This window comes from Procambarus clarkii, chromosome 63 (genome assembly GCF_040958095.1).
Source record: "Procambarus clarkii isolate CNS0578487 chromosome 63, FALCON_Pclarkii_2.0, whole genome shotgun sequence".
NCBI classification, from domain to species: Eukaryota; Metazoa; Arthropoda; class Malacostraca; order Decapoda; family Cambaridae; genus Procambarus; species Procambarus clarkii.
In genome coordinates, this window is record NC_091212.1 from 8,930,546 (window position 1) to 8,957,065 (window position 26,520).

At 50.5% G+C, this 26,520-nt stretch overlaps 2 protein-coding genes across 2 annotated transcripts in view; both read left to right on the forward strand.

Annotated features, from left to right (window-relative positions):
• The first annotated feature begins 566 nt into the window (after positions 1-566).
• On the forward strand, positions 567-5,907 carry LOC138354460 (paternally-expressed gene 3 protein-like). The gene is made up of 4 exons (XM_069308656.1): positions 567-916; positions 1,217-1,486; positions 1,718-2,177; positions 5,839-5,907. The coding sequence occupies exons 1-4, from the start codon at positions 567-569 to the stop codon at positions 5,905-5,907; spliced, it is 1,149 nt and encodes a 382-aa protein (XP_069164757.1).
• Positions 5,908-24,676: 18,769 nt separating this feature from the next.
• Positions 24,677-26,520, forward strand: part of LOC138354461 (uncharacterized) — a 4,698-nt gene continuing 2,854 nt past the window's right edge. The window contains exon 1 of the mRNA XM_069308657.1: positions 24,677-24,701. Coding sequence (XP_069164758.1) covers positions 24,677-24,701 — 25 coding nt within the window. The remainder of the gene's footprint in view (positions 24,702-26,520) is intronic.

Consider the following 26,520-nt stretch of genomic DNA (forward strand, 5'->3'; position numbering starts at 1 on the left):
AATCAAGTTGCCATTTCTATCCCTACCCAACCCGTCCTCTTAAAAATATCGTCACTTTTGGCCGGTATGCGCGCTATGGCCAAATTTAGACGTAATTTGAAATGAAATCGACTCACAAAATTGACATACTGTCCCGTTTTCTGTTTGAGTCGTCCGGCTTACTCGGTAAGGTTAGGAGAGGAAACTTTCAATTAACGTTTTTCATAACGTTTTGAAACTTTATGAGAATTTCCTGCCCACCTAACCTATAAGAGGACCCTTAACTTACCGTTGTTGAAAAAAAATCCCAACTTTATTTTCATTTTTTTCATTTTCAAGTTATGTCCACTTTCGGCCATACGGACAAACGGCCAATAGCGACGTTATTTTTAAGAGGACAGGTTGTTCTGGCAACGACAGGTTGTTCTGGCAACGACAGGTTGTTCTGGCAACGACAGGTTGTCTGGCAACGACAGGTTGTTCTGGCAACGTCTGCTCCTTGCCAACAACGTAAGCATCATTGCCAACCGCAACGGTTAAATTGACAAAATAAATAAACAAATAATAAATATTGTAATCCTGACGAAATGTTAAATACTTCAGAAAATGCCGCAACGCACACTGAAGCAGCAATGGACAGCTGGAAGGCTCTGACACCTAGCAGTGGCGTGCAGGACAGTGGCGTGCAGGACCCCGTGCAGGACAGTGGCGTGCAGGCCCCCGTGCAGGACAGTAGCGTGCAGGACAGTGGCGTGCAGGCCCCCGTGCAGGACAGTGGCGTGCAGGACCCCGTGCAGGACAGTGGCGTGCAGGCCCCCGTGCAGGACAGTGGCGTGCAGGACAGTGGCGTGCAGGCCCCCGTGCAGGACAGTGGCGTGCAGGACAGTGGCGTGCAGGACAGTGGCGTGCAGGACAGTGGCGTGCAGGACAGTGGCGTGTAGGACAGTGGCGTACAGGACAGTGGCGTGCAGGACAGTGGCGTGCAGGACAGTGGCGTGCAGGACAGTGGCGTGCAGGACAGTGGCGTGCAGGACAGTGGCGTGTAGGACAGTGGCGTGCAGGACAGTGGCGTGCAGGACAGTGGCGTGCAGGACAGTGGCGTGCAGGCCCGCGTGAAGGACAGTGGCGTGCAGGACAGTGGCGTGCAGGCCCGCGTGCAGGACAGTGGCGTGCAGGCCCGCGTGCAGGACAGTGGCGTGCAGGACAGTGGCGTGTAGGACAGTGGCGTGCAGGACAGTGGCGTGCAGGACAGTGGCGTGCAGGCCCCCGTGCAGGACAGTGGCGTGCAGGCCCGCGTGCAGGACAGTGGCGTGCAGGCCCGCGTGCAGGACAGTGGCGTGCAGGCCCCCGTGCAGGACAGTGGCGTGCAGGCCCCCGTGCAGGACAGTGGCGTGCAGGCCCGCGTGCAGGACAGTGGCGTGCAGGACAGTGGCGTGCAGGTCCGCGTGCAGGACAGTGGCGTGCAGGACAGTGGCGTGCAGGACAGTGGCGTGCAGGACAGTGGCGTGTAGGACAGTGGCGTGCAGGACAGTGGCGTGCAGGACAGTGGCGTGCAGGACAGTGGCGTGTAGGACAGTGGCGTGCAGGCCCCCGTGCAGGACAGTGGTGTGCAGGACAGTGGCGTGCAGGACAGTGGCGTGCAGGACAGTGGCGTGTAGGACAGTGGCGTGCAGGACAGTGGCGTGCAGGACAGTGGCGTGCAGGACAGTGGCGTGTAGGACAGTGGCGTGCAGGACAGTGGCGTGCAGGCCCGCGTGCAGGACAGTGGCGTGCAGGACAGTGGCGTGCAGGCCCCCGTGCAGGACAGTGGCGTGCAGGACAGTGGCGTGCAGGACAGTGGCGTGCAGGACCCCGTGCAGGACAGTGGCGTGCAGGCCCCCGTGCAGGACAGTGGCGTGCAGGCCCGCGTGCAGGACAGTGGCGTGCAGGACCCCGTGCAGGACAGTGGCGTGCAGGACCCCGTGCAGGACAGTGGCGTGCAGGCCCCCGTGCAGGACAGTGGCGTGCAGGACAGTGGCGTGCAGGCCCCCGTGCAGGACAGTGGCGTGCAGGACCCCGTGCAGGACAGTGGCGTGCAGGACCCCGTGCAGGACAGTGGCGTGCAGGACCCCGTGCAGGACAGTGGCGTGCAGGACCCCGTGCAGGACAGTGGCGTGCAGGACCCCGTGCAGGTGGCAAGGTCCAGGAGGGACCAACAGGTGAGTACGGGCACGACAAGCGGCCCAACAGGTGGGTACGGGCACGACAAGCGGCCCAACAGGTGGGTACGGGCACGACAAGCGGCCCAACAGGTGGGTCCGGGCACGACAAGCGCCCCAACAGGTGGGTACGGGCACGACAAGCGGCCCAACAGGTGGGTCCGGGCACGACAAGCGGCCCAACAGGTGGGTACGGGCACGACAAGCGCCCCAACAGGTGGGTCCGGGCACGACAAGCGCCCCAACAGGTGGGTCCGGGCACGACAAGCGGCCCAACAGGTGGGTACGGGCACGACAAGCGGCCCAACAGGTGGGTACGGGCACGACAAGCGCCCCAACAGGTGGGTCCGGGCACGACAAGCGGCCCAACAGGTGGGTCCGGGCACGACAAGCGGCCCAACAGGTGGGTCCGGGCACGACAAGCGGCCCAACAGGTGGGTACGGGCACGACAAGCGGCCCAACAGGTGGGTACGGGCACGACAAGCGGCCCAACATGGCCATACTGGGAGACAACCTTGAACTGGGCGCGGGCGCCACACTCTCGTTTTCTCTCGCCAGGACAACACCCTCACCCTGCTGGGCCTTCACCCTGCTGGGCCTTCACCCTGCCGGGCCTTCCTTCACCCTGGTGGACCTTCACCCTGCTGGGCCTTCACCCTGCTGGGCCTTCACCCTGCTGGGCCTTCCTTCACCCTGCTGGACCTTCACCCTGCTGGACCTTCACCCTGCTGGGCCTTCACCCTGCTGGGCCTTCCTTCACCCTGCTGGGCCTTCACCCTGCTGGGCCTTCACCCTGCTGGTCCTTCACCCTGCTGGACCTTCACCCTGCTGGACCTTCACCCTGCTGGACCTTCACCCTGCTGGACCTTCACCCTGCTGGACCTTCACCCTGCTGGACCTTCACCCTGCTGGACCTTCACCCTGCTGGACCATGGCCGTATACTCACTTATCAGTCCCAAGGTAACATTTTTAGCTCACTCCTGCCATCCGGCCTCCCAATCCTCCCGCCTTATAAACTATCACAACATTTAAATTCGTTGTCGTGTTCGACCCTAATGTTGTGGAGACGGCTTCGAGTACTTCCTGACGTTCCTTCGGCGCATCTGTGTTTCCTGCGTCCACCTGTGTCCCCTGGTCCTACTGGGGTGAGGGTGGTGGTACTGGGGTGAGGGTGGTGGTGCTGGGGTGAGGGTGGTGGTGCTGGGGTGAGGGTGGTGGTGCTGGGGTGAGGGTGGTGGTGCTGGGGTGAGGGTGGTGGTGCTGGGGTGAGGGTGGTGGTGCTGGGGGTGAGGGTGGTGGTGCTGGGGTGAGGGTGGTGGTGCTGGGGTGAGGGTGGTGGTGCTGGGGTGAGGGTGGTGGTGCTGGGGTGAGGGTGGTGGTGCTGGGGTGAGGGTGGTGGTGCTGGGGTGAGGGTGGTGGTGCTGGGGTGAGGGTGGTACTGGGGGTGAGGGTGGTGGTGCTGGGGTGAGGGTGGTGGTGCTGGGGTGAGGGTGGTGGTGCTGGGGTGAGGGTGGTGGTGCTGGGGGGTGAGGGTGGTGGTGCTGGGGGTGAGGGTGGTGGTGCTGGGGGTGAGGGTTGTGGTGCTGGGGTGAGGGTGGTGGTGCTGGGGGTGAGGGTGGTGGTGCTGGGGTGAGGGTGGTGGTGCTGGGGGTGAGGGTGGTGGTGCTGGGGTGAGGGTGGTGGTGCTGGGGTGAGGGTGGTGGTGCTGGGGTGAGGGTTGTGGTGCTGGGGTGAGGGTGGTGGTGCTGGGGGTGAGGGTGGTGGTGCTGGGGTGAGGGTGGTGGTGCTGGGGGTGAGGGTGGTGGTGCTGGGGTGAGGGTGGTGGTGCTGGGGGTGAGGGTGGTGGTGCTGGGGGTGAGGGTGGTGGTGCTGGGGTGAGGGTGGTGGTGCTGGGGGTGAGGGTGGTGGTACTGGGGTGAGGGTGGTGGTGCTGGGGGTGAGGGTGGTGGTGCTGGGGGTGAGGGTGGTGGTACTGGGGTGAGGGTGGTGGTGCTGGGGGTGAGGGTGGTGGTGCTGGGGGTGAGGGTGGTGGTGCTGGGGTGAGGGTGGTGGTGCTGGGGTGAGGGTGGTGGTGCTGGGGGTGAGGGTGGTGGTGCTGGGGGTGAGGGTTGTGGTGCTGGGGTGAGGGTGGTGGTGCTGGGGGTGAGGGTGGTGGTGCTGGGGTGAGGGTGGTGGTACTGGGGTGAGGGTGGTGGTGCTGGGGGTGAGGGTTGTGGTGCTGGGGTGAGGGTGGTGGTGCTGGGGGTGAGGGTGGTGGTGCTGGGGTGAGGGTGGTGGTACTGGGGTGAGGGTGGTGGTGCTGGGGGTGAGGGTGGTGGTACTGGGGTGAGGGTGGTGGTGCTGGGGGTGAGGGTTGTGGTGCTGGGGTGAGGGTGGTGGGGGTGAGGGTGGTGGTACTGGGGTGAGGGTGGTGGTGCTGGGGTGAGGGTGGTGGCGCTGGGGTGAGGGTGGTGGTACTGGGGTGAGGGTGGTGGTGCTGGGGGTAAGGGTTGTGGTGCTGGGGTGAGGGTGGTGGTGCTGGGGGTGAGGGTGGTGGTGCTGGGGTGAGGGTTGTGGTGCTGGGGTGAGGGTGGTGGTGCTGGGGGTGAGGGTGGTGGTGCTGGGGTGAGGGTGGTGGTGCTGGGGGTGAGGGTGGTGGTGCTGGGGTGAGGGTTGTGGTGCTGGGGTGAGGGTGGTGGTGCTGGGGGTGAGGGTGGTGGTGCTGGGGTGAGGGTGGTGGTGCTGGGGTGAGGGTGGTGGTGCTGGGGGTGAGGGTGGTGGTGCTGGGGGTGAGGGTTGTGGTGCTGGGGTGAGGGTTGTGGTGCTGGGGTGAGGGTGGTGGTGCTGGGGTGAGGGTGGTGGTGCTGGGGTGAGGGTGGTGGCGCTGGGGTGAGGGTGGTGGTGCTGGGGTGAGGGTTGTGGCGCTGGGGTGAGGGTTGTGGTGCTGGGGTGAGGGTGGTGGTGCTGGGGTGAGGGTGGTGGTGCTGGGGGTGAGGGTGGTGGTGCTGGGGGTGAGGGTTGTGGTGCTGGGGTGAGGGTGGTGGTGCTGGGGTGAGGGTGGTGGTGCTGGGGTGAGGGTGGTGGTGCTGGGGTGAGGGTGGTGGTGCTGGGGTGAGGGTGGTGGTGCTGGGGTGAGGGTGGTGGTGCTGGGGTGAATGTGGTGGTGCTGGGGGTGAGGGTGGTGGTGCTGGGGTGAGGGTGGTGGTGCTGGGGGTGAGGGTGGTGGTGCTGGGGTGAGGGTGGTGGTGCTGGGGTGAGGGTGGTGGTGCTGGGGGTGAGGGTGGTGGTGCTGGGGTGAGGGTGGTGGTGCTGGGGTGAGGGTGGTGGTGCTGGGGTGAGGGTGGTGGGACTGCTATATTTTGGCGGGAAAATTCAAATCCAAAAACAATTCAAATTCCGTTATTCGGGACATGGAGCCTATAGGGCTTAGGCTTAACGTGGGCCCTTGAGGTCAACTACTGACCTTTATCAGTATGCCAGCCACAACAGTTGCCTATAACTATGCTAGGTGAAAGGAAACGAAGGTGCCCAGTCGTTCATTTTCCTCTCGAGGATCGAACCGGGATCCTCGATTGTAAGTCGCATGCATACGTAGACCACTCTGCCACGGACCCTTAAATTGATATACTTTAGTCATAAAGTTGTCGTTGGTGACCTACTGATTTGTGTCATACTTTCAGATGAGGTTCATCAAGAGGGATATGATGCATGAGGCAGGTGCCAGTGGTGGATCAGTACGCCAGGTGTAGCCCAGGGCGGCCCTTCCCCCGGCCAGGAGTGGCCCAGGGCCGCCCCCCCGGCCAGGTGTGGCCCAGGGCCGCCCCTTCGGACAGGAGTGGCCCGGGCCGCCCCAAGCCAGCCCTTGTCACCGTCACGTTCGCATCTCTCACACTCACTCACCTTGCGACTCCAGCCTTTATATTGTGTGTGTGCGTATGTGCACGTGTGTGCGTATGTGTACATGTGTATACGTGTATGTATGTGTGTGTGTGTGTGTGTGTGTGTGTGTGTGTGTGTGTGTGTGTGTGTGTGTGTGTGTGTGTGTGTGTGTGCGCGAGTCCGTCCGGTCATCCCACAGCCTAATTTCTCTCCAAGGGTTCGTATCCTCTTGTAGGACACATCGACACCACCTTGTCCACGATAACAAGGACCTTGTACCTGTGATAAGTGTCTTCGCCCCACTACTCTCACAGGGGTGAGGGGTCTCAGGGGGGAGGGGAGTGAGGGGTGGTGTAGGGACTCAAGGAAGGGGGGGGGGGACGAGGAGAACCGGTTGTGCCACTCTACAGTGGTAAGGGCGCGAATGGAGGCTTATTACGCTCTGGGACCTCAAGGAATAGAAATGAATATCTTAAGGAATGGAAGGTGAGGGACGAGGGATGGGAAGGAAGAGGTACAGAAAGGGAAGGAAGACATTGGGAAGGGGGAAAGGGAGGGTCTATGGGCTTCAGAGAGGCAGGAAGAGGAGAGGGGGAGATGGGTAGACATACAGTAAGGTAGGTGAAGGTTAGGGCAGAGAGATCCACTTTTTTTAAACTGATGGGTAGGTCTCGACCACGCTGGGAAACATGTGGGTAAGGCTGGGTGTCTGTGGGAACTGCCTAAGGTAACCTTATATTCCCTCGTACGATCACAGGAATCATGGCAACAGGTGAAGGCCTCCCTCACCCCATGCAAGGCTGCTGGTGCAACACATCCAACCAAACTTATGCATATGTATATCTAACCTTTCTCTTGCAACAATCCATTCCCGATGGGATGCGAGTGCAGCCCACTAGCAAACTTCAGGTCGAATCTGAGGATATCTTTCAGTATATATCTGTGAGTAAACTAAATACATTTAAAAACTCCAGGTATCTCAAACCACTTGGTCTAAAATAGTGGACACTGATTAACATGTTTCCTGACTCGTCTACCACAGAGCCCGTAAGTGCAGTGCTCAGGGCTGACACAGTGTAGTTGCCTGTCATATATACTGATATACCCCACCCTGTAGTTGCCTGTCATATATACTGATATACCCACCCTGTAGTTGCCTGTCATATATACTGATATACCCACCCTGTAGTTGCCTGTCATATATACTGATATACCCACCCTGTAGTTGCCTGTCATATATACTGATATACCCACCCTGTAGTTGCCTGTCATATATACTGATATACCCCACCCTAGTGCTTGCTGCCTGGACTCTTCCTTCACGGTCTGCTGGGCGCCTTCTGCCGCCTGATGCTACTGTGATAATCTGAATCATCTATTTCTTGTACCCTTGGAAATGTCAGAGGCAGCTCTCTTACTTATGTAACCCTTGTTTTTTGACCAACAAATTCCATTTGACACTAAAAAAAGGCTTAGCGTGCGCTAAAAGCTGTGTCAGAAGCACTCCTGATGCCAATGGCAGCTGCAATGGTGCCCATGGCTGCTCCAATGGTGCCAGTTGCAGCTCTAAGGGTGCCAGTGGCGGCTCCAATGGTGCCAGTGGCTGCTCCAAGGGTGCCAGTGGCTGCTCCAAGGGTGCCCGTGGCTGCTCCAAGGGTGCCAGTGGCTGCTCCAAGGGTGCCCGTGGCTGCTCCAAGGGTGCCAGTGGCTGCTCCAAGGGTGCCCGTGGCTGCTCCAAGGGTGTCAGTGGCTGCTCCAAGGGTGCCAGTGGCAGCGAGTACGACATGAGCCAGAATGTACCTTAACTTGGCTTAGGTAGAGAAGAGTGAGATACTGCTTCCCTGGATTTGGTTCAACTGCTTGCCGTTGACTTTTTAATTTTAGGAGAGTGTTGTTAAGTCAGCAGGTAGCCTAGGAGAGTTTGCTTGGTCAGTTGGTGACCTAGGAGAGTGTTGTTAGGTCAGTAAGTAGGCCTAAGATGGGTTTGCTTACTCAGTAACTTAAGAGTTTTTGTTTTGGGGCAGTACGTAGCCTAAGAGGGATTTGTTAAACCAGCAAGTAGCCTAAGAGGGATTTGTTAAACCAGCAAGTAGCCTAAGAGGGATTTGTTAAACCAGCAAGTAGCCTAAGAGGGATTGTTAGGTCAGTAAGTAGCCTATGAACATTTTGTTAGGTAAGCAAGCAACTTAGAGGGTTTGTTAGGTCAGCAAGCAACTTAGAGGGTTTGTTAGGTCAGCAGGTAGCCTAAGCCGCCCATTCTCAGGGTAAAGTGATTCCAGTGCCCGCTTCAGCCGCCCTTGTTTAACACCTGGATATTTACTTAGATATTTGTGATGATCTGAAAGTATATTTACGGTTCCAATAACAGTCTGCTCACCCACTGGCAAGTGATCCTTTGTCCTAAACATAAATGTATTATAAATTTGATAATACATTTATGTTTAAAATGAGTTTATAAAATACATTTATAAATACATTTATAATTTTAAAATTTATAAATGTTATATTTATAAATCGTTTAAATTATGAAATGTTGTTTTCTTAACTCGTTTTCCTTGAAAAACGGTCTGAAGAATTTTTTTTTATATTAAATTATAGGGAGGACAATAATATTTTTCAAATATCTTATTTCACACGCTTGAGAATATACTTTATTAGCTTGACCAAATCTAATGAAAGGAACCCCAACCTAACTTAAGGCTTCATAAGAAGTTGAGAATAGCACTTATTATGTAGTATTCTTTAATTAATTACCTGGGGCCAGATTCACGGAGTAGTTACGCAAGCACTTACGAACCTGTACATCTTTCCTCAATTTTTGGCGGCTTTGTTTACAATTATTAAACAGTTAATGAGCTCCGAAGCACCAGGAGGCAGTTTATAACAATAACAACAGTTGATTGGGAAGTCTTCATGCTTGTAAACTGTTTAATAAATGTAACCAAAGCCGTCAAAGATTGAGGAAAGATGTACAGGTTCGAAAGTACTTGCGTAACTGCTTCGTGAATCTGGCCCCCTGGAGGGTACCTCCTTCCTGAGGACACGTTGATCCTAAGAGGGGTTTGTTAGGTCAACAAGTAGCCTAAGATGGGTTTGTTAGGCCAACAAGTAGCCTAAGATGGGTTTGTTAGGCCAACAAGTAGCCTAAGATGGGTTTGTTAGGTCAACAAGTAGCCTAAGATGGGTTTGTTAGGGTAACAAGTAGCCTAAGAGGGTTTTGTTAGGCCAACAAGTAGCCTAAGATGGGTTTGTTAGGCCAACAAGTAGCCTAAGATGGGTTTGTTAGGGTAACAAGTAGCCGAAGATGGGTTTGTTAGGGTAACAAGTAGCCTAAGATGGGTTTGTTAGGCCAACAAGTAGCCTAAGATGGGTTTGTTAGGCCAACAAGTAGCCTAAGATGGGTTTGTTAGGTCAACAAGTAGCCTAAGAGGGTTTTGTTAGGCCAACTAGTAGCCTAAGATGGGTTTGTTAGGTCAACAAGTAGCCTAAGATGGGTTTGTTAGGCCATCAAGTAGCCTAAGATGGGTTTGTTAGGCCAACAAGTAGCCTAAGATGGGTTTGTTAGGCCAACAAGTAGCCTAAGATGGGTTTGTTAGGGTAACAAGTAGCCTAAGATGGGTTTGTTAGGTCAACAAGTAGCCTAAGATGGGTTTGTTAGGCCAACAAGTAGCCTAAGATGGGTTTGTTAGGCCAACAAGTAGCCTAAGATGGGTTTGTTAGGCCAACAAGTAGCCTAAGATGGGTTTGTTAGGCCAACAAGTAGCCTAAGATGGGTTTGTTAGGTCAACAAGTAGCCTAAGATGGGTTTGTTAGGCCAACAAGTAGCCTAAGATGGGTTTGTTAGGCCAACAAGTAGCCTAAGATGGGTTTGTTAGGCCAACAAGTAGCCTAAGATGGGTTTGTTAGGCCAACAAGTAGCCTAAGATGGGTTTGTTAGGCCAACAAGTAGCCTAAGATGGGTTTGTTAGGTCAACAAGTAGCCTAAGATGGGTTTGTTAGGCCAACAAGTAGCCTAAGATGGGTTTGTTAGGCCAACAAGTAGCCTAAGATGGGTTTGTTAGGCCAACAAGTAGCCTAAGAGGGTTTTGTTAGGTCAACAAGTAGCCTAAGATGGGTTTGTTAGGCCAACAAGTAGCCTAAGAGGGTTTTGTTAGGCCAACAAGTAGCCTAAGATGGGTTTGTTAGGCCAACAAGTAGCCTAAGAGGGTTTTGTTAGGCCAACAAGTAGCCTAAGAGGGTTTTGTTAGGCCAACAAGTAGCCTAAGAGGGTTTTGTTAGGCCAACAAGTAGCCTAAGAGGGTTTTGTTAGGCCAACAAGTAGCCTAAGAGGGTTTTGTTAGGCCAACAAGTAGCCTAAGAGGGTTTTGTTAGGCCAACAAGTAGCCTAAGAGGGTTTTGTTAGGCCAACAAGTAGCCTAAGAGGGTTTTGTTAGGCCAACTAGTACTCTCAGGATTTTTCCATGTTTTTGTTATCTTTTCCAGAAGGTGAAGTGCGTTTATTAACGAGAAGAAACATGGCCATATGCTAGTGATGGAACGAGAGGGAAGCCAGTGGTGTTCTATCCGGTTAAAGAGCAGTTCCAGTTTAGAAAAGTTACGGTTATCCTCTGTGTATTTCATTACAGCCAACGTATGTTAGTATTAACAAGATTATCTGTATTACGAAGTAGGCCTAGGCTGGTGATAGCAGCCTGTTCTCCTGACAGGCTATCGTAAAACTCTTTAAATTAGACGTTTTGAAACTTGAGGAGGATGAGGCTGCGTGCTGATGGGTATTTGGTTTTCAAATTGTGTTGATCTTGCGTAACACTGTGCTCGTAGACGCTGCATGATGAATACACTGGCAAAAAAAAAACTTTTTTTTCCAGACACGTTTGGTAATTATTATTATTATTTTAAGTCCCAGAAATCACAGGTTGCTTGAACATATTGATGGACTCGGCTGCTTTGTGGGCCATGTACTGCCATGTTAAATTATATGCTTGGTGTGGTAAGTGAATTCCACGTATATATATATATATATATATATATATATATATATATATATATATATATATATATATATATATATATATATATATATAATGCGCAACAATGCACAGGAGCTGCATCAAGAGGAGGAGCCTATCAGCTGCACAGATAGGCCAAGTTGTGGAGGGTACCACCTTTGGTGCAAGTGTAGGGACCCATAGCCTCGAGGAAGAAAATAATGAGTACTCAGAGAAGACCTTGTGGATTCTCACTGAACACTTATATTTTCTTCTCCTACCACCCCTATTCTTTTGTGTGTGTGTGTGTGTGTGTATGTATGTATGTATGTATGTATGTATGTATGTATGTATATATATATATATATATATATATATATATATATATATATATATATATATATATATATACATATATATATATATATATATATATATATATATATATATATATATATATATATATATATATAGAACTGAAAAATCCACACCCCAGAAGGATTCGAACCCAGATAGCCAGGAGCGCGATGTACCAAGGGTGCCTGATAGCTGAGTGGACAGCGCTTCGGATTCGTAGTCCTGAGGTTTCGGGTTCGATCCCTGGTGGAGGCGAAGACAAATGGGCAAAAAGTTTCTTTCACCCTGATTCCCCTGTTACCTAGCAGTAAACAGGTACCTGGGAGTTAGACAGCTGCTACGGGCTGCTTCCTTGGGGGGTAACAAAATGGAAGCCTGTTCGAGGACCGGGCCGTGGGGATGCTAAGCCCCGAAATCATCTCAAGATAACCTCAAGATATCTAGTACCTTAATCACTAGACCATACGACTGTACACTATATTCCATCGTGAAGTGATTCGATGTAATATCTATGCCCGAGGTGACCACAGAACGCTGGCGGATCTTGGATAAAGTCCTTAGTCGTCCAACGACTACCAAGATTTTTGTAGAGTCGTGTGGTCTAGTGGTTAAAGAACCAGGTACGCCATAGTGCATAGTGCTCCTGGCTGTCTAGGTTCGAATCCTTCTGGGGTGTGGAGTTTTCAGTTGCATGTTGGCTTGGGTAAGATTAGTGATTCTAACACGAATCTTCTCAATTTTTTTTTTACGTTTTTCTTCACTGTCGAGGGAAGTTGAAAAATTAACTCTCCAAAGTTCATTTTTATACTTTATTATATTCAGACGCCTAGGGAAGTGTTTCGCAAGGTACACCTTACATTTTCAAAGACAATTTTACCGTGTTTACCTTCTGACTATATACTCATTGGGTGATGTAGTGGATGAATGCCATAACAAGAGGGTATTAAATATATCAATGACTAGATGGATCACGGGGTATTATTAGTAGGGTCATTGTAGACTGTCTCTCCGATACTTCTGGGTCTTCAAGTGGCTTGAATGTAATTATACGTTAGCTGCTTGTTGACTGCTGGTCTCAACTTCTTGATGTGTACTCACTTGAGAATGAGTCCAGGACGGACCGAAACGTCGTCGTCCCTTCAACTTCTAGTGTGTGGTCTGGTCAACATACTTCAGCCACGTTATTGTGACTCATCGCCTGCATGTGTACTCTCCTATTTGCGCTTGCGGGGGTTGAGCTTTGGCTCTTTGGTCCCGCCGCTCAACTGTCAATCAACTGGTGTAGTGCCTCGCTGATGTTCAGTCTCCTGCTGCTGTTATACCTGTCGATTATTTCAGTGTTAAGATGTCTCTGGTGATGATCTGGTTGTGAGAGGAGATTATATGTTCCTTGATGGAGCCTTGTTGTTTGTGTATCGTTAATCGCCTAGAGGGAGAGGGACGTTGTTGCTGTCTTGCCTATATACTGATATCGTTATATACTATATATTGTTTGCCAATATACCTATATACTGATTGCCTATAAACGATCTCAGCATATAGGCAAGACAACAATGTCTCTCTCTCTCTCTCTCTCTCTCTCTCTCTCTCTCTCTCTCTCTCTCTCTCTCTCTCTCTCTCTCTCTCTCTCTCTCTCTCTCCAGGCGATTAACAATGCACAAGCAACAAGGCTTTATCAAGGAACCTGTAATCTCCACACACACACAAACAGATGATTCCACTCTAGGGAATGAGCTGAACCGTGCTTCCAGCGCCTCAGTGTAGCGATCCAGAGGGGGAAACGTCTGCTCCATCCCCGGTTCCTGCCCGGCGTTGGAGGAGTTCGAAGAAATCTACAGCCTCTAGGAAACAAATTTCCCTTAATATCCTCTTCTCTTTTAGTAAACAATCAGATATGTAACTGTTTAATTTTGTATAATAAAGTGCACAAAAAAGGGGGGTGGTAGGAGAAGTGAACACTCTTACGTATTCTGAGTTATATGGCAAGTTTTTTCTGTGAATGCTCTGTGTTACCTTCACTGAGGCTGTGGGTCCCTACAATTGGTACCATTAAATCTATATTATTTATATATATGTATATATATATATGTGTGTGTGTGTATATCACGAAAATAAACACGTGATTAAGAATGTGACAATGTCAGATATATATATACATATATATATATATATATATATATATATATATATATATATATATATATATATATATATATATATATATATATATATATATATATATATTTATATATATATAGAGCCGCTCGGGCGTCGACTCAAGAATATTCGTTATGACAGCTTGATCATGATGGTAGCGGACGTGCTCATATGATTGTTGCACTTGAAGGGCATTGTTGTAGCTCCTGTGTGTTGTTGCAGCTCCTGTGTGTTGTTGTAGCTCCTGTGTGTTGTTGTAGCTCCTGTGTGTTGTTGTAGCTCCTGTGTGTTGTTGTAGCTCCTGTGTGTTGTTGTAGCTCCTGTGTGTTGTTGCAGCTCCTGTGTGTTGTTGTAGCTCCTGTGTGTTGTTGTAGCTCCTGTGTGTTGTTGCAGCTCCTGTGTGTTGTTGTAGCTCCTGTGTGTTGTTGCAGCTCCTGTGTGTTGTTGTAGCTCCTGTGTGTTGTTGTAGCTCCTGTGTGTTGTTGCAGCTCCTGTGTGTTGTTGGAGCTCCTGTGTGTTGTTGTAGCTCCTGTGTGTTGTTGCAGCTCCTGTGTGTTGTTGTAGCTCCTGTGTGTTGTTGCAGCTCCTGTGTGTTGTTGCAGCTCCTGTGTGTTGTTGTAGCTCCTGTGTGTTGTTGCAGCTCCTGTGTGTTGTTGGAGCTCCTGTGTGTTGTAGCTCCTGTGTGTTGTTGTAGCTCCTGTGTGTTGTTGTAGCTCCTGTGTGTTGTTGCAGCTCCTGTGCATGGAGTTGTATTGTGCTGCATTGTGGCACCACCATCAGTGTTGCCAGGTCTGGCATTGTGGCACCACCATCAGTGTTGCCAGGTCTGGCATTGTGGCACCACCATCAGTGTTGCCAGGTCTGGCATTGTGGCACCACCATCAGTGTTGCCAGGTGTGGCATTGTGGCACCACCATCAGTGTTGCCAGGTGTGGCATAGTGGCACCACCATCAGTGTTGCCAGGTGTGGCATTGTGGCACCACCATCAGTGTTGCCAGGTGTGGCATTGTGGCACCACCATCAGTGTTGCCAGGTGTGGCATCTCTCAATAATCATGTCAGCTTTGTTTAGAACTCTTCAGCCGTTTAAGAACTTTGACCCTTCACAACCCAGGGTCATCATTGATGACTACAACATCGTAACTCATCAAACTCTACTTAATGACCGTAAACAAGGCCGCCAGAGGGGTGAGGAAAGATGCACAGGTTTAGTAATTGGATAAGAAAAGTCTTGATGACTGCGGTGGTGACGCCAGCTCCTTGACCGGAACTTACCTAACCTGTTCCCCTTCTCAGGCGTCTACTGTTTGTTAAATGGTTAAAATGCGACGGTGTGCAGGCGATGAGTCACAATAACGTGGCTGAAGTATGTTGACCAGACCACACACTAGAAGTTGAAGGGACGACGACTACGTTTCGGTCCGTCCTGGACCATTCTCAAGTCGACTGTCGACTTGAGAATGGTCCAGGACGGACCGAAACGTCGTCGTCCCTTCAACTTCTAGTGTGTGGTCTGGTCAACATGCGACGGTGTATTGGGAGGGACGAGTTGTACCGTCAGCCCGAGACAGGTGTTGACAGAGACGCGCGACGGGAAACTGGAGGAAGGGACAGGAGCTATCAGGATACAGCGCCAAGAAAGCCGTTAGGGCTATATGGCACTTGGAAGGGATCAGGATAAGGATTTGGGACAGGGCGGGGGGGGGGGGGGGGAAGGACAGAGTGGGGTGACAGTGTAGGGGGAACAGGGTAGGGGATACAGGGCGAGGACACAGGGTGAGGACACAGGGTGAGGACACAGGGCGAGGACACAGGGTGAGGACACAGGGTGAGGACACAGGGTGAGGACACAGGGTGAGGACACAGGGTGAGGACACAGGGTAAGGACACAGGGCGAGGACTCAGGGTGAGGACACAGGGTGAGGACACAGGGTGAGGACACAGGGCGAGGACACAGGGTGAGGACACAGGGCGAGGACACAGGGTGAGGACACAGGGCGAGGACACAGAGTGAGGATACAGGATGAGGACACAGGACGGGGACACAGGGTGAGGACACAGGACGGGGACACAGGGTGAGGACACAGGGTGAGGACACAGGGTGAGGACACAGGGTGAGGACACAGGGCAAGCATGGTGACCAGGGCCGACCCCCCCCCCCCACCCCCCGGCTAGGACTCCCAGCAGTAACAAGGGTCACACTCAGTAGACTCAATCTACCTCCCTCTCATCTACCTTCCTCTCGTCCACTCACCTACCCCTCTCTCATCTACTTAGTTCCCCATACACGCCTATAAAACCCACACAACTTGAAAACGTGTTTAAAACAACTTTCTCAAAAGTTTTGAAAACAATGTTTGAGAGTTGGTAAATACACGAGATAGTGGACAAAGCTACGAGAGGCAGTAGACTGCCGGAGACACTTGCTAAAATGACGAACCTCTCATACACCTGCGGCCCAGGTTCACGAAGCGGTTACACAAGCACTTACGAACGTGTACATCTTTTCTTAATCTTTGACGGCTTTGGTTACATATATTAAACAGTTTACAAGCGTGAAAACTTGCCAATCAACTATTGTTATAAACAGCCTCCTGGTGCTTCGGAGCTCATTAACTGTTTAATAATTCTAAACAAAGCCGCCAAAGATTGAGAAAAGATGCACAGGTTCGTAAGTGCTTGCGTAACTGCTTCGTGAATCTAATCCTAGATCCAAGACTTCTTTCTTGAAGGTCAGCTTCCCTCCAAATGGATTACCAAAACTGCAATTTTTTTTTTTTTTTTTTTTTTTTTGAGATATATACAAGAGTTGTTACATTCTTGTACAGCCACTAGTACGCGTAGCGTTTCGGGCAAGTCAAATGTTCTCAACATGTATAATACTCATGACCTCTACCACGGGAGACAACAAGGGCACTTCCCTGCACCCTGGGAGATCACCCCTTGCCAAATTGCACTCCTCTTACCCCCTCCCCCAACCCCCTTTTTCAGCCAAGAAGCTGATCAAAGAACAAGTCTTGCTTCAACAGGAAACAAAGTACAACGCCTCAAGCCAAATTGATGCTGTAGTCAGAGAGCGCTCCGGAGCCTCTCCCAAATTATTTACACTGATGGATCCTTGCATCAGTCCCATGGTGCAGCTGGAAGTGCAGTTGTTGTGACAGGGAGAGATGGTTCCTTCTCCCATGAGTGTGGAGCGCGTCTAAGTAACTGGGCCTCCACTCTTCAGACAGAATTGGTTGCCATAATCCTTGCACTCGAGCGCGTATATGAGTCCAAAGTTGACACGCTAATTGTAAGTGACTCCTTGTCATCCTTGACTGCCCTCAGCTCCCCAAGGCATAACTGTGACGTGCTTATCTCTGAAGCTAGACACAGATATAATGAAATAATCAATGATGGAGTCAGAGTTTGACTCCTGTGGAGTCCTTCCCATATTGGTCTCCGAATGCATGATGAACTGATGAGTTGGCCAAGACTTTTGCTCGTAAAGAGGGAGTTGATGACCATCTTGGACTGCCTTTGAGCAGCCTGAGGGCAGCAATATTCCGGGAACATCAACACAATCTCGTAGACTTGAGGCAAGGTGACATTCACACCAGTTGCTCCATCTATCATCATTCTATTATGCATGAAGAACCGCACGTCTATGGGTCATCCAATAATGTTAGCAGACTTCTAGATGTTACCACTGCTAGGCTTAGGCTCGGCTACAAGTACCTCTGGCAGTTTACACCACCTGCTGATGTAGACTTGACTAACTGTAAACTCTGTCAGCAGAAATATTCGCTACTTACAGAATGCGAAAAAAATCGCGGAATTCAGAGCTCTTATCAATCGTTTTCAAGTAATGCGTAAGTTCTTTACGTACTTTCAAAGTACTTTGAAAAAAAATAAATAAATAAAAAAATAAAGTTTGCTTACAATAGGGAAAGTAAACACGTGACTCTATAGCCGCCGCCCGGCTGGGTAGAGCCCGGCTGGGTAGAGCCCGGCTGGGTAGAGCCCGGCTGGGTAGAGCCCGGCTGGGTAGAGCCCGACTGTGTTGGTGTACACTCAGCCTCACTGCTCCTGAAGACCATCATGACGCCTGGAATGTTGGTTTGCTTTCATGCCGTGTAGAGCCTGGGGCTTGTAGAGCCTGGGCCGTGTAGAGCCTGGGGCTTGTAGAGCCTGGGCCGTGTAGAGCCTGGGGCTTGTAGAGCCTGGGCCGTGTAGAGCCTGGGCCGTGTAGAGCCTGGGGCGTGTAGAGCCTGGGGCTTGTAGAGCCTGGGCCGTGTAGAGCCTGGGCCGTGTAGAGCCTGGGCCGTGTAGAGCCTGGGGCGTGTAGAGCCTGGGCCGTGTAGAGCCTGGGCTGTGAAGAGCCTGGGCCGTGTAGAGCCTGGGCCGTGTAGAGCCTGGGGCGTGTACTCACCTATTTGTACTCACCTATTTGTGCTTGCGGGGGTTGAGCTTTGGCTCTTTGGTCCCGCCTCTCAACTGTCAATCAACTGGTGTACAGATTCCTGAGCCTACTGGGCTCTATCATATCTACATTTAAAACTGTGTATGGAGTCAGCCTCCACCACATCACTGCTTAATGCATTCCATCCGTTAACTACTCTGACACTAAAAAAGTTCCTTCTAACGTCTCTGTGGCTCATGTGAGTACTCAGTTTCCACCTGTTGTCGTGTAGAGCCTGGGCTGTGTAGACCCCAGGCTGTGTAGAGCCTGGGGCGTGTAGAGCCTGGGGCTTGTAGAGCCTGGGGCGTGTAGAGCCTGGGCCGTGTAGAGCCTGGGGCGTGTAGAGCCTGGGCCGTGTAGAGCCTGGGCTGTGTAGATCCCGGGCTGTGTAGAGCCTGGGCCGTGTAGAGCCTGGGCCGTGTAGAGCCTGGGGCGTGTAGAGCCTGGGCCGTGTAGAGCCTGGGACATGAACAGCAGAACAGCCACAGGGGCGTGGCGCCAGACGGTCGGGGCAAGACAATGGGAAAATCACACCTGGGAGACGCTAACTATGTGACAGGTCAACTGGGGTAAAAGGGTTGTGACAGGTCAACTGGGGTCAAGGGTTGAGCTGTCACGAGGTCGCCAGATGCCGTCAACGTAATCCGTCAAAGGTAAGGTGAAGACCTCACTCGCCTGGTTCAGCTGGAGAACAGATCAGGGGCCAGATTCACGAAAGCACTTACGCAAGCACTTACGAACGTTTACATCTTTTCTCAAACTTTGGCGGCTTTGTTTACAATTATTAAACAGTTAATGAGCTCCGAAGCACCAGGAGGCTGTTTACAACAATAACAACAGTTGATTGGCAAGTTTTCACGCTTGTAAACAGTTTAATAAATGTCACCAAAGCCGTCGAAGATTGAGGAAAGATGTACACCTTCGTAAGTGCTGGCGTAAGTGCTTTCGTGAATCTGGCCCCAGGCCCAGGGAGAGAACACGGAGAGACGGCTGGAGTGTGCTTGTGGCGCCAGGAAGAACATCGTCTCCAGGTCACGTGGAACAACAGGGGCTGTAAGTCCGGCTCTCTTAGGCCGTGTAAGGGGGCCTGGCAGCTGAGTGGACAGCGCTCGGGGTTAGTAGTCCTGAGGTTCCGTGTTTGATCCCCGGTGGAGGCGGAAACAAATGAGTTTATTTCACCGTGATGAGGAATCTTTTCACCTAGCGGTAAATAGGTACCTGGGAGTTAGACAGCTACGGGCAACTTCCTGGGGGGGGGGGTAACAAAAAAGGAGGCCTGCTTGAGGACCGGGCCGCTGGGACGCTAAGCCCCGAAATCATCACAAGATAACACCTCTTGTACCCAGCACCTTGTCATTCCATTATCTTTGCCTCTGTTAGGAAACATAGTTAGGAAGTTTCTTTTTATCTGTGGTAAATCAAGACATATTTTCAAGTGTCATTCCCGGGTGTACTAATGGTTCCTATCTTAGTGGTACTGGGCTTACCGTCCCCTTTGACCCCTAGTGACCTTAATTATCCAATACTCCTTCCCCGTCAGCCCTCGTGGAGGTGTGTGAGAACTAGAGGTTCCAGCCCTGCTCCCGTGTACTCTATAGTAGAGCTTTCCGGATTACTCGTGTGACAGGCCAGGGTCCTTTTACCATTCACTGGTTCCCTACACCTGTCCCGGGAGGATATTATACATCTACAAGTTCTATGGGTCCCTCCGGTCCGGGAACTCAGGGAGGTGGCAGCGGTATTTCATATTTGGTAAGTCATACGAGGCCGTAGCAGCTAATGTTTCTCTCTCTCTCTCTCTCTCTCTCTCTCTCTCTCTCTCTCTCTCTCTCTCTCTCTCTCTCTCTCTCTCTCTCTCTCTCTCTCTCTCTCTCTCTCTCTCGCTCGCTCTCTCTCACTCTCTCTCTCATTCGCTCTCTCTCTCTCTCTCTCTCTCTCTCTCTCTCTCTCTCTCTCTCTCTCTCTCTCTCTCTCTCTCTCTCTCTCGCTCTCACTCTTTCTCTCTCAAACCCTCGCTCTCTACTCCCTTAAGTTGCCTACGCAGAGTTCAGTGCATCTGGAGTAATGGTTTAGGTCCTGGTATGAGGGACTGAGTGTTAATATATTACAATAGCGGTTATTACAGTTGTCATAGCGGCTTCCGTCACTACAATGGTAGCAGCGGTGTAACAGTGTCATGACACCCGCCGTCAGCGAGGGCCGCCGTCAGCGAGGCCCGCCGTCAGCGAGGGCCGCCGTCAGCGAGGGCCGCCGTCAGCGAGGGCCGCCGTCAGCGAGGGCCGCCGTCAGCGAGGGCCGCCGTCAGCGAGGGCCGCCGTCAGCGAGGGCCGCCGTCAGCGAGGGCCGCCGTCAGCGAGGGCCGCCGTCAGCGAGGACCGCCGTCAGCGAGGACCGCCGTCAGCGAGGGCCGCCGTCATCCCATGTTGGAGTTTGAAAACATGACTTCGTAGATCAACTGGCCAATGAGGCTTAATGGAAAGAAAACACTGATTATGACTTTGGACTATATAATGCAATTATTAGAAACATACAAAATTAAAGAAATTACTTCAGACTTAGAAGAACTAAGAAATGCCCAGAGACCTGAAAGCTGCAGTATTAAAAGCTATGACAAGTTTTGTAATAATAGGCATTTGTATGGTCAGCACAGTAACCGGACCAGGCAATGTGATGTAGTCATTGCCGGAGTTCGCCTTGGCTATAGGCACATCTGGCAGGTTAGTGAGGCTGAGCCACTACCAGAATACTCAGATTGTAAACTCTGTGATAAACCTTTAATGCAGTCACTAGAACACTATATTGTTGAATGTGAATCCGTAAAGGATTTTAGACCTCCTGGCCTCTTGTACCACCAACTGTGTAACTATTTTATTGACTCAGGTGTTCTGGACGACATCACAACAATTTACCCAAAATTTGCTTGTCCATTTTAAAGAATGAAGAACAATTTTATTTATATTGCTTCCAAGCTGCATCACTTATGAACCCATCCCTGCCCTTGTGTGGCAGTGCACAGTAGAAAGTTGATTTCACATATCCATACATTAAAACATTGATTGTAACCATGATATATATGTACTTCCGCCCACAGTTTAGACCTATTGTCTTGTGTATGACCCTCTGTCCTGCGTGACAATGAATACCACCATTATCCTCACTTTAATAAAACTTAATTGAAATCCTCAGATTAGGCAAAATTGTAATTAATTTGGTCAATAAAGATGTTAATAATAATAAGTCAACGAGGGCCGTTGTCACTATGGCGGTGTGTTCACTCACAGGATGAGTGACGCTGCCCAATACTGTCACTATGGCGGTGTGTCCACTCACAGGATGAGTGGCGCTGCCCAATACTGTCACTATGGCGGTGTGTCCACTCACAGGATGAGTGACGCTGCCCAATACTGTCACTATGGCGGTGTGTCCACTCACAGGATGAGTGACGCTGCCCAATACTGTCACTATGGCGGTGTGTCCACTCACAGGATGAGTGGCGCTGCCCAATACTGTCACTATGGCGGTGTGTCCACTCACAGGATGAGTGACGCTGCCCAATAAACTTACTCCTCAGGATAATAACTGAACCAAAAGAAATCTCTCAGCTTGAGTACGCGCCGAACTCATGCCTTAATGGCCGCGACACTCACCTCGAGTGAAGGTACAAGAGATCACGGAGTCACTCACCCGGAGCCGGCTGCCCCTTGACAACCTCTCACGTCCAGCCGTCAACAGTCAGGCCGTGTCGGCGCCCCTCACAGCGGTGAACGAGGTTCGTGTTCACAACCGTCCCCCGCTCAACCAGCTTACTGGACAAGATGGCGAATATGCCTCAAGTCGACTACCACTTTCTCTCAAGAAATCATATTTACAAATGTAGTTCGCCAACCGCGCCTTCTTAACCCTCTTCCCAATAAGACGTTATTTAGGAGTGCCAACCTTCGCCTGCTCCACCACCAGGCCCCGTGGGGCCCACTCCAGCACCCGGACCTGTGGGCCACTCTCTCCCTCGCCCCCAGCTGCACCCCCCCCCACCACCCCAGGACCACACCCATGACCTGGAGACTGTCAACCTCTCCCCGTGAGTGTGAGTGATAGTGACGGATGGTGTTGATGAAGCCCTCTTGCAGTGTTGATAATGTGTTGATGCAAGAGTGGGCTTGTGTTGTCATCAATGGGCCAGGTCGCCCACACAGTGCCCCCACACCGACACCTACACCCATATACACTTGGCAAACATATCCGAGCGCCGAGCTTGTGTTTGATTTGTGTTTCTCTCCCTCCCTCCCTCCCCCCCTTTCATGATGGTCCCGCGGGGCTCGAACCGCATCTGTGTTGCCAAATACTCCATCAGCGAGCGTTCAGACAGGTGTGTGTTTACCCTGGTGAGTTTACCTCGGGTTTGGTCAGCTGCGGGAGGGGCTCTGAGGTGGTAAATAGCCTCACAGCGGGTCAACAGCTGCAGGCCCAGACCCTCCCCTGACCCCCCCCCCCCCTGACACTGTCATGGCTCTGTGGGCACCGCTGCATTGACTATACATGTTGTGGGATTCGATCCCAGCTAGCTAGGCTGCCTCAGGGTAGGCCACACCGGCTGTGTTCACCTAACTCTGACTCTAACTAACTCTGACTATAAGTGAGACTTATATCAGCCATGTAATTGATGCCTAAATAATAACTTTTGGGTTTTCTTTCTCTGGCGTCTTCCAAGTTAGTGATTCTCGATTTCCGTATTGACAAATCATGCCGTTTAGCTGGTCAATGGTCGGGATTTATCAACTTTATTCAAAATTCGGGTCCAATTTATGTATGAAAGCAGGTTTTAATATGACAATATATATTAATTAATCTAAATTTTAAAGTAAAGAAAATTGTGCTTCTTGACACTTGCGGACACTGTAGCATAACTTCAATTTATTAAAGAAATGCAACATTTTAAGTAGATAATATTTGCTTCCCTGGAGGAGGAGGAGGCAGCGTCGGCGGGTCGTTACGTATGCATGAAGCACCTCGCACATCTTGCACTATCTTGCATACTATCTTCCATTATCTTGCATACTGATAACAAGTCCAAATTTGGCAAAGTTTATTTGATGATTAAGACCAGCCACGAGGTCTGGACCAGACACACACACACACACACACACACACACACACACACACACACACACACACACACACACACACACACACACACACACACACACACAGCGCTTGAGGTCGTAGTCTTCGAGTCACAGCAGAGACGGAAACAAATGGGCAGAGTTTCTTTTAACCTGATGGGCCTGTTCACCTAGCAGTAAATAGGTACCTGGGAGTTAGACAGCTGCTACGGGCTGCTTCCTGGGTGTGTGTGTGTGTGTGTGTGTTAGAGAGAAATGTATGTAGTAGACATAATAGCAGGAAAATGGATTAATTTGAAAGACGGGCTCCAAGAGCTAATAGCGCGATTCTACAGGTACAAAAAGTAAACACACACACACACGGACACACTGCCAGCAACATTAACGTAACAGCATTGTACTCTATTAAGCTTGAGGATGACTTAGGCTTGAGGATGACTTAGGCCTGAGGATGACATAGGCTTGAGGATGACTTAGGCCTGAGGATGACTTAGGCCTGAGGATGACATAGGCATGAGGATGACTTAGGCCTGAGGATGACATAGGCTTGAGGATGACTTAGACCTGAGGATGACATAGGCTTGAGGATGACTTAGACCTAAGGATGACATAGGCATGAGAATGACTTAGGCCTGAGGATGACATAGGCATGAGGATGACTTACCCTGGAGGAGCAGGCAACGCAGGCACCGTGTCTCAGGAGCCAGAGGTTCCTCCTCCACACTCAAGGTCTCACTCCAACACGTACCTGGGGAAGACATGGCAATTAGTGCACTGTTCTCCACAAACACCTGAACGGCCTTATGTAAAAAGCATTCATCAGCATCACTTGAGGCGATATAGTTCATGAAGAACATATGGCTCCTACTGGCATATATACATGTGTTCTGATATGCAAGAGTGACCCAGTAATACAGTACGTCATAGATAGTTAATTTTGCGACTCTAGATTAAAGCGGACTTGTAACTGAGTTGTAGAAACGAGCAGAAAGCCAGCCGTTCTCAATGTCTCACTCTGACCAGTGCACCCGAGTGCAAACTCTGTCACACTCCACAGCACTCACTCCAGACTTTGTTTTGAGTGCCCCACTAAACCTTGGCACCATGGACCTCATAATAGAACGTCGCATTTTGACGTATACTCTCCCTAAGGCCAAGAACTTGCCGTACTAGAAAATGGTAGAGGATCATGAAATTAACATTCTGTCCCGTTTTCTGTTTTAGGCCCGCTAAATTGTGGGTTCTAATTGGCGTTTCTCTCTCACTGATGTATGACGTCACAGGTCTCCTCTCATTGGTTGCACTAGATCACGTGACGTCTGCAACACCCTTAGATATGACGTCATCTTGTCTGACTAAAATAATGTATTAGATATAGATATAACCTGATATTAACTTTAGTGTATGAAGTTAAACTTATAAACTTACCACAGATATAACCCCCCCCCCCCTGGCAGGCCTTTATGCTGAGTATGACCCACCATCATGCTGAGTGTGACCCACCATCATGCTGAGTGTGACCCACCATCATGCTGAGTGTGACCCACCATCATGCTGAGTGTGACGCACCATCATGCTGAGTATGACCCACCATCATGGTGAGTGTGACCCACCATCATGCTGAGTGTGACCCACCATCATGGTGAGTGTGACCCACCATCATGCTGAGTGTGACCCACCATCATGCTGAGTGTGACCCACCATCATGCTGAGTATGACCCACCATCATGCTGAGTGTGACCCACCATCATGCTGAGTGTGACCCACCATCATGCTGAGTGTGACCCACCATCATGCTGAGTGTGACCCACCATCATGCTGAGTGTGACCCACCATCATGCTGAGTGTGACCCACCAGACGCAGCGAACACAGAACAAGACACAAGGATGAACAATCAAAGGAGGAAGCACAACATTACAATAACTAAACTCGCTGGACCAAAGTCAATACAATAAGTTGGAGAACAGAGAAGCAAAGACGAAATACAATGACTAATGCAACACCAATCATGGAGGAAATAGAAAAAAAACAACTAGAACAGGGGACTATCATTTAACAGTGAAATCCAACTCCTTCCCCCTACCTCCTCCCTTCCCCCCCCCTCCTCCTCTCCCTCTCTCTCTCCCCCTCCCTCCCCCCCCCCAACTTGACCTTGACAGGGCCCCAACCTGCCACTATCCGGCACATCTTTTAACTCATTATAGACGGGTTCTTGACAACTGCCGCTGACACCACCACAACCCCTACCACTCTCCCCCCCATCAACACCCCCCCCCCTCTCCACCACCTCCCACTCCCCCACCACAGCAAACTCAGTATTTACCCACGTCAACGGCTCTATTACGGCGTTTTACAACTTTGTATCCGTAACACGTATGTTTATAAATAAAAAAATACCAAAAGAAGAAGAATGAGAATTTCTCTTTGGGAGTTTCCGAGGTGAGAAACGGAGTAGATATAGATGCTGCCGTTACTATACCGACTTATAGGTAGATAATCTACCTCATTTGTCTGTCACGTTAACCCGTTTGAATGTTGGGGTCGCGTCTGACGCCTCTCTGTGTGTGTGGGTATATATGTATATATATATATATATATATATATATATATATATATATATATATATATATATATATATATATATATATATATATATATATATATGACAATGTCAGACCACGGAGGAAAAATGAAACAGGAATTTCCTTAAGTACTTTCGTATATTAATACATCTTCAGAAGGAGTATTAATATACGAAAGTACTTAAGGAAATTCCTGTTCCATTTTTCCTCCGTGGTCTGACATTGTCACATTTTTAATCACGTGTTTATTTTCGTGATACACACACACACACACACACACACACACACACACACACACACACACACACACACACTTATCCTCCCAATGGCTGGTGTCAATGCCTATCACATTTAAAAAAAAAAGATGACTGCGTAGCTGTTGTGTCCTGTGGCAAAGTAAGGCAAAACAAGCAAAACAAATAGTATGAACAATGAAACTTTAATTAAATTTAAAACAAATTAAGAATAAGACAATTCCTTGGCTATGTACAGTGCAAACTCACAAGATTAAAAAAATAACATAAAACATTATAATGGTGACGTTACTCTAAAAGGGATAAAGACAAAATGAAATTAACAGGTGCTGAGAATAAAGCGCTGGCTGAGAACATCCACTAATAGACAGAGCGTATATCAGATAGTTGTTTCAGCTTGAGAGCACAGAATATTCTGACTCCAATGGCTGGTGCAGGCCCAGACATCGGCTAGGTAGATGGCGCTGAGGTGCAGACCTCAGATCTTACACCTGGAAGATACTGGAGGGCCAAGTACCAAATCTACACAGTAAAATAACAACGTACTGGAGTGAACGATATGGAAGAAAATGCAGAATAG